Genomic DNA, 7,540 nt, shown 5'->3' on the forward strand with positions numbered 1-7,540 from the left:
AGAAGATAAATATGATCTTAAGATATCCTCTTCCATAATAAACCTCTTAGGAGCTCGAGAAAGTTCTCATCTAAAAGCTTCTTTCCTAGAACAGCTCTTTATCGAACAAGCTTGGAACCCCATGATTTCTTCCTGGATGGGTACAACCTTAAACTTTTCAAGTAAAACGTGTCATCACAGCCATGTGTAATAACCCAAAACATTGAGTGGGAAATAAAATGAGGTTATCTCTATTCGTTAGAAGCAGATGAATGAGCCAAGTCCCAGCATTGTGATCCCGAAGACCAATCCTGGCATACTGTCTTACACATACAAAGATGTACCATGTACATCATGGGTGCTGCAATTGATTAAACCGCCGCCGATACGCCGCGATATTCATTTCCAAATGTGTTAACATGTATCATGCACTTATAAATGTTATTATTTCAAAACCATTAACTTTGTTACTCTGTATATTATACAGCCTTAGAAGACGTGTTTTTCAGACAGCATCAACCATTCCATTATCAGCTATGTTAACTGTCTTTTCAATCATCACGTCTGTCTTAATATCACCGTCAGCTGGTATGCCTAGCCAGGACACCGTTACTGATGGTCATGGCCAAGGGCATCATGAGCAATATGCACATGCCTGAAAGGTGCACGGAAATGTGAATGGACAATGCTGTAAGTTCTACTTTGCGCTAGAGGAGAAGGATTAGAAAGTATATCTTTAAGTATCCATGTATTTCGTAGATTTGTAGTGTTTTCTTTTTCATTTTATGCTTCGTTTGATCAGGCAAGATAGGTTTTTACAAGTACAGTAATGTTCTGATAGAAGGGTTGTTTGCCATAAAACAGGAAAACATTCTGATTGTATGAGCTTACTCTTTGCTAATTGAACATCTAGCTTGTACATGACAGTATCTCACCGAGTAGGCAGCCATGGGAAGAACACTGCCGACGTCCAGATCGTGTAGCGAGTCGTCCACTTCATCCCCGGGCTTGTCCTCCAGGCTGTCCGGGGAGATGCTGATGCTGCACTCCCGAGACGTCTGGTTGTACTGGAAGGAGGCGCAGGAGGCGTCTTTAAGACACAGCTCGTGGCACAGCAGACGGTGGGGGATGTCCACCAGGGTCCGGTCCAGGGCCACGGCGCGGGGAAACTCCAGGCCAGAGGAGACGGGATGGAAGCCAGCGGTTGCCGCAGTAGCCAGCATCAAGACCGCCACCGCCCCACTGAGAAACCTTGTTCCAGACATCACTGTAAAGGATAAGAGCTCGTGCCTACGATGTGGACACTCCTGAAATCCGTTTTCCAGGACGCGAACTTGAACACTAGACTGGAGTCTTACGTCTGTGGAAACAGGTGCAAAGGATCGTGCAACTTGCAGAGTCCTGACGGAGAGGAGCAAGGGACCAGTCCCTGGCCTAAGCACTTAGGCAGGTAGACAACTTGGTATTAGTGCTACAGAGGTTCAACAACTACAAAATCTGCACGTTAATGGTTGCACTGTACAAGCCATCTAAGGTATAAAAACACGGTAGGAAGCCTCAAGAGCTGCAGCTGAGCACTAGTATCAAGGCAGGATGAAGTGAACCTAGGAGATGTTTCTACTGATGAAGCATCCGAACAGAGTGTACCATCACGGCCATATCTCAGCTATGATGCTGTTAGTTACCATGGGGAACCCATAACCTTTTGTCTGTATATATGACCATCTCTTTGTGCTTTTGGATTTCACGACCATAATCTGACGTTGCAGCGTATTGGTGTTGATGGCCGTGAAGGATGGTATTCTAGCTGACACGCACCCTGTTGTCCTAATGTAGAATCTGCACATCATTAAACGGGTTGACACAGGTCAATTACGCAGGCCCTGCACGGAAGCCTGCGGAATTATTACTCTGGGTCATGGGGCAAAGTGAACAACAGGATATACTACTGTACAACCATTGGAGAAATACATATAGCTGATGATATATTAACGGTTACCAAAGCACCGGTGTCTTGACCTGTAAGAAACATTGTTCTTGATGGGACATTATCTGGTCAATCAAGGAGGTTAAAAACCTGCTTGGGTCAATAAAGCACTTTCTGTGCTGCCGGACTTTGTGATAAGCGATTGTCTTAACAGTAACATAACACGATTACCGACCATGCAGTGGGCCATATACATGTTGAATTGTGAGGTACGAAAACTATTTCTGGATCTTTAGAGAGAGAAAAGAAAGACGATTGGTACATATGTACAGGTTTAGTCAAGGTACTTTATTGACATATAATATTTTCTTTTAACATTTTACATTACTATAGTACATGTAATACCACATGTTGTGTATCCGAATTTACAGTTATGTACAACAAACACACTGAAATCGTGAGCCCCAGCATAGATCATTCCTGTTTTAAAGTCATTATCATACAGGCCAATTCAGCAAACGCCTCTAAATTGCATGAGTTTGTAGCTCATCTTTTACGATATACAATGTATTGCGCCACAGCATAGCTATATCACTATAGTGATACTACGAATGGTATGTATACATTTGTGCAGTACAATTGATAAATGTCTGAATGTTACTTACAAGTTTTGAACATATTCATAACTACGTAAAGTGAACTCTTTCTTAACTCTTAATACTTGATGATGGCATGTAGGCTTTTGCGTATATCATTCTAAAATGCTCCAATTTGTCCAGAAAATATAACTGTGTAAACTTCTAGCAACAAATCACACGGCAAAAAAATCAGCCAAAATTTCTTTCTATGCTACCATCAAGATAATAAGTACATATAACGTTATACACGTACATCTATTTTCGATGGTGGAACTTAACATTGTTTAATGTTTTGCTGTAGGTAGATCTAGATATCAGTGAAGACGCATGACTTGACCTGCTCGCCCGGCCCGGGGCTGTCCGTACAGTTCCCCTCGTAGTGAGGAGTCGGCGTGTAGCACTTCCTGGTCCGGCGGGACTCGCCGTTCATGCACGAGCTCCAGGATGACCAGCTGTCCCACCAACCGTTAGCTGCAGCAGACGGAAAAAAAGTCCAAACAAATGTCGGTTAAGAGTAGTAATGGGTACTGTCTATGCGTTATAAGAGCTGATGACTATTTGACCAATGATTCTTTTCTATTCTATTCTATTCTATTCTATTCTATTCTATTCTATTCTATTCTATTCTATTCTATTCTATTCTATTCTATTCTATTCCATTTCATTCTATTCTATTCCGTTCCATTCTATTCCATTTTTTACTGCTCTATATATATTCTATTCCATCCATCCCATCCATTCTACATGTAATAACGAGATGGTAAGCTAAGGGTAAAAATGTTGCAGTGTTTCTGCATATACTTGCTTGCTCCATTAAAAGTGAAACAATGGTGACAATTTAAGTCGCACTCACGAACACAGCGGACGAAGTTCTGCGCGCTGGTGCCGCAGATATCGTCAGCCAATGAGGAGTCCTCCTGGTGCTCGCACATGCCCAGTAGCTTCTCCTCCCCGGTACACTGGAACCTGCCCTTCATCACCTGCACCCCAGCCTGGGGGTGGTACTGGATTCCCGACATCCTCAGGTCTGACAAACAAGCATATATGGAAAACAATGATATAAAAGTCTGTGTGATCATTAGGAAACCTGAAACGTTAAGCGGGGAACTGCCTGTGACGAATGTGATTTCAGTTTGAACACTAAAGTAACGTTATACACATATTCAACGCGTTTCAACACATTCACTTTCGTTATTCGTTTTTTGACGACTTAGACAAACTACTGTTTAGCTAAACTGGTAACGGTTTGTCGGGCTACACTGAACTCACATACAAGCATGTTCGTCTAAAGATGAAAAAGGTTTGAACGACACCAAAAGATGACATTTGTTAGATAAAATGAATTATGTACTGTTGCAATGGTCTATGCCTCCATTTCTCATGGAGGTTACAACCAGGCCCAACGCACCATGCATGATGACTTCGTGGATTTCCTTCCCCGTGATCTTCCTGTCCCAGAACCGGACCTCGTCCACGGTGATGTGCCCGGCAATGCCTGCCACGCTGGTTACAGTGTTAGGGGCTCCTATGGCCAGAGTTGTGTGGATATCCTAGAAATCGGAGAAAGTAGGTTATTATGGGTTCATACCGGTATAGTATTAAGGGTTCTTATGGCCAGGACATACTAGAAATCGGAGAGAGTCGGTTACAGTATTAGGGGTTCATTTGGTTAGGAATTTGTCAACATATAGTGATCAAACAAAATATGGTTACAGTGTTAGGGGCTTATATGATCATAGACGCGTGTACATCCAATTGACCAGGAGGAAACCAACCTTACAGTACCGATTGTTTCATTCAAGCAGATTTTCCAGTGGCAAAATCCAGGCCCGTACTCTGATTTTGGTCGGCAAGTGCGATTATGTACCTTATACTGTATGTTTGTTATTTTGTAGTCACCATATGAGATTTTATGTATGTAATGTACTTAAAGGACCAAGAAAAGAATTATTAGCTGTTTGTAGATTGCAGACGTTTATTCGCAAGTTCGTGCCCGAGGGCTAATTGCAAGTACATGGTATAGACGTAGTGACAATGGACAGTCATGAACAATATTCTACTCTAATACTAGTATTGGCTATTTCTAAACAGGTTGGGTTTGACTTCTTTTTTGGAAGCAGAGGGAGACGAAAAGCCTCACTTTTTCTAAAATTTGTGGGTTATGTGATTTCAAGAAAAAAGTGGCTATATACTTAATTGTAGATAGCTAATTGTAAATCCGAATAAAGTGACTAACCTCATCCAGATCGCTCGGCCTGGCCTTGGACAGGGTGAAGTCCACCTCGGTGCTGTTGACGAAGATGTTGATGTCACACGGCGCCTTCCAGGACAGCGCCAGGTGCATCCAGATTCCGATCGGCAGGGCGAAGTGCGTCTGGAAGCGACGTGAGGGAACTGTATCACTATTAAACCAACTGCTTGGGAACATCAATATATATGCTCCACGGTAAGAATAAGGACTATAAAGTAAGACTAGAAAGTAACTGTAAGGGAATAAAAAGATTGTTGTTCGAAGTTAACAAAGTATTTGATTGAGAAAATTTCTAGCGAAACAGAAATCATCACATCACCGTGGGGCTAAGAATTTGCTACCAAATTTGAATTGAAGTTATGGAGATATGATAGTTTTTTGAAAGAAAGAATATTGTATGATATAGTGACAAGATATTGCATAACAAAGACTTTAGGTGTCCTCCAACTCAAATTTACACTCAACGGAATTTTCGACTGACTCACTCATTCTTCACTGAACATAGAAGAAGACTGATGAAGTCAGTCGAAAATTCTAAGGAACCCAAATTTCAGCTGGGGAATAATTCATTTCTTCCTACCGTATTCTACTAACTAAGATGAATTTTCATGCCAAGACATTACATATAACGGTTAATGATTTGTCCTCACCCTGCACCAGGCCTCCCGATGCGTGACCCAGAAGCCGGGTCCGTCCGGCACGTCGTAGTAGAAGTTGAAGCCGTAGGAGGACCGGGTGTGTCCGCCGGTCGACATGAAGTACCGGTCGGACGGCGGCAGTTCCATCAGCTTGATCCACATGCCAATGGTGAAACCCTAATGACAACAACAATGGCAGAAGTGAAACAAGAGTTCGATGACCTCATACCTTCACCATAGAGTTTACATCACAAGTATAACACTACTGCCATAGGAAATCGCCGACCCTCTGGTCAGTTATCTGTAAGATGTTAACAAAAAAAGCTCCTGCAGTTCCATAGCAAGCTGATAGAAGGCGCGAACCTAGCAATACCTCATATGACGATCTCCAAAGAGAAAATTACATCACCTGACCATGTTCATCATCCAATGCTTGGGTCTCATTTTTAAATCAACGCCAGGCCAGGCAGTTTGTGCGAACTGCACACAGAACAAAGAACAAATATGTCTATAATAAAATTTGTCTATATTTCTTGATATACATTTTTATTTCTTGTTCCCGCTTCTGTTCCCGCAAGCAACCCAGCCAGGCCACGGTTTGGCAATCTGACCCTAGAATAACAACCTGAAACTACTGTTAACCGGAACAACTTGTCGCTTCCGGCAGCGACGACAGAAGAATGACCAACCTCAGGACACAGTGTCGTGCTCCCGAGACACGTCCCGTCTAGCCTGTCAGTTTTGGCCCACTGGTTGTTCCCGTCCAGGTACAGAGCTTTACCGACCACTCCATCCGTCACCCCGGCGTCGTTGAAGGTGTTCGCCGAGGGGTTTCCCACCAGCTCCCCGATCTCTGCGCGCTTCTCGTCCATGGGGAAGTACATGATGTTACCGAGCGGAGCTTTGGGTAAAGAACAGGACAACAAAACTAGTTCGAAACAGAGATGGCTTTGCGATGTACACATAGTCGTGCTTCAGGTTATTTCCTGGACAGGAGATTGCATCCGATCTTCCCGTTTGTTGTCCTGAAATGTTGATCTAATGTCTGTCGCATTTTTCACAACGGTTCTCAGTACAAGGTTGGAAAACGTGCAGGCTATAAAATGTTCATAAAATATGAGTACATAGCTATTAGGCCATATAGAAAAGTATGTCTTCAATGCATGCCTCTGCAGCTGTTCTGCGTGTACCAACTTAGCTGTCTAAAGATAAGGACACAGCACTGACTACATGTCATCTACAATACACAGCATAAGCAAATCGACGTAAATTGTACAATGCCAGGATTGGCTAAATTTGAATCAGAGCAAAACAACTAGGGGAAACCAGTTGTTAACACTGGTACAGAGCTATCCCAATACCGTATGTATAGACGTCATTCAGCAGGTTGGTTGTCTGACTGCCGCAAGTGAGGTCTTCAGCATCGGCACATGGAGCGTTACAGGCCGCCGGGTGTACTTCTTCGTTCCGGGCGTATCCTCTTCCACACTGACAGACGTTAGTCTCCTGTAGCAATGGGAGAACAGCCTTTTATACACGGGAAAGCTCACGCACGTACAATTATCTGTTCACATTACTTTCCGCTTGCTCTAAAGAATTTGCTACTCTTTGTACGATAGATAAACTGAACTACATTCTGGGAGGCGATAACCCTCACTGTGTACAAGTAGGCAAATATATCCAAGAATGTCTATACCGTAGAAGCAATAGTGTAAATGACATGCTAGTCCCTATGTGTTGATTTGTTCATACCTATAGATATCCATATATGTGCGTTTAGTTGTACTGTAAGTAGTGTTATACATGTAGACCTTACGACCTTGCTTTTGTCGTGTCAATAAAGATTTGGTCTATTATCCGCAAAGCCACAGATTGTGCTTTGGCGGTAGCTTTTTGGTCGTGTTGAGATAGTATTGTTCTCGTAGATCAGCAACTGAAAGTCGAAGAGATCTCCACAGAGAGCAATACGTTACCATTGAATAAGCTTTCTATAAAATCTCACGGTAAGAGAGGACATGCTTTAAAGACTGCGAAGATACATGTACTTATTAAGAACAGTAGGGGTGATGTGTACATTAGCCTCTACCAGGCTTCGTGGTTTGGTGGT

At 42.9% G+C, this 7,540-nt stretch overlaps 2 protein-coding genes across 2 annotated transcripts in view; both read right to left on the reverse strand.

Annotated features, from left to right (window-relative positions):
* Positions 1-2,801: 2,801 nt before the first annotated feature.
* Positions 2,802-5,629, reverse strand: LOC118428403. Its single transcript, XM_035838445.1, has 5 exons — positions 5,446-5,629; positions 4,781-4,918; positions 3,953-4,094; positions 3,398-3,571; positions 2,802-3,015 (listed from the first exon to the last, which is right to left on the reverse strand). Exons 1-5 carry the CDS (start codon positions 5,593-5,595, stop codon positions 2,852-2,854), a joined length of 768 nt encoding a protein of 255 aa, XP_035694338.1. The 5' UTR covers positions 5,596-5,629; the 3' UTR covers positions 2,802-2,851.
* A 209-nt stretch (positions 5,630-5,838) lies between these two features.
* Positions 5,839-7,540, reverse strand: part of LOC118428569 (SCO-spondin-like) — an 8,361-nt gene continuing 6,659 nt past the window's right edge. The window contains exons 7-9 of the mRNA XM_035838666.1: positions 6,795-6,939; positions 6,123-6,334; positions 5,839-5,913 (exon numbers count right to left, since the gene is read on the reverse strand). Of these exons, the coding sequence (XP_035694559.1) occupies positions 5,839-5,913; positions 6,123-6,334; positions 6,795-6,939 (432 nt within the window). The remainder of the gene's footprint in view (positions 5,914-6,122; positions 6,335-6,794; positions 6,940-7,540) is intronic.

The sequence above is a fragment of the Branchiostoma floridae genome, chromosome 13, assembly GCF_000003815.2.
Source record: "Branchiostoma floridae strain S238N-H82 chromosome 13, Bfl_VNyyK, whole genome shotgun sequence".
Taxonomy (NCBI): domain Eukaryota; kingdom Metazoa; phylum Chordata; class Leptocardii; order Amphioxiformes; family Branchiostomatidae; genus Branchiostoma; species Branchiostoma floridae.

What these genes read in the sequence shown, in the direction of transcription:
- LOC118428403 (XM_035838445.1), bottom strand. Translation starts at nt 5,595, where the DNA reads ATGTGGATCAAGCTGATGGAACTGCCGCCGTCCGACCGGTACTTCATG. An exon ending in CCACGAAGTCATCATGCATG is followed by an intron (nt 3,572 to 3,952) that starts GTGCGTTGGGCC and finishes CTTGTTTGTCAG; the next exon opens with ACCTGAGGATGTCGGGAATC. An exon ending in GAACTTCGTCCGCTGTGTTC is followed by an intron (nt 3,016 to 3,397) that starts GTGAGTGCGACT and finishes CGTCTGCTGCAG; the next exon opens with CTAACGGTTGGTGGGACAGC.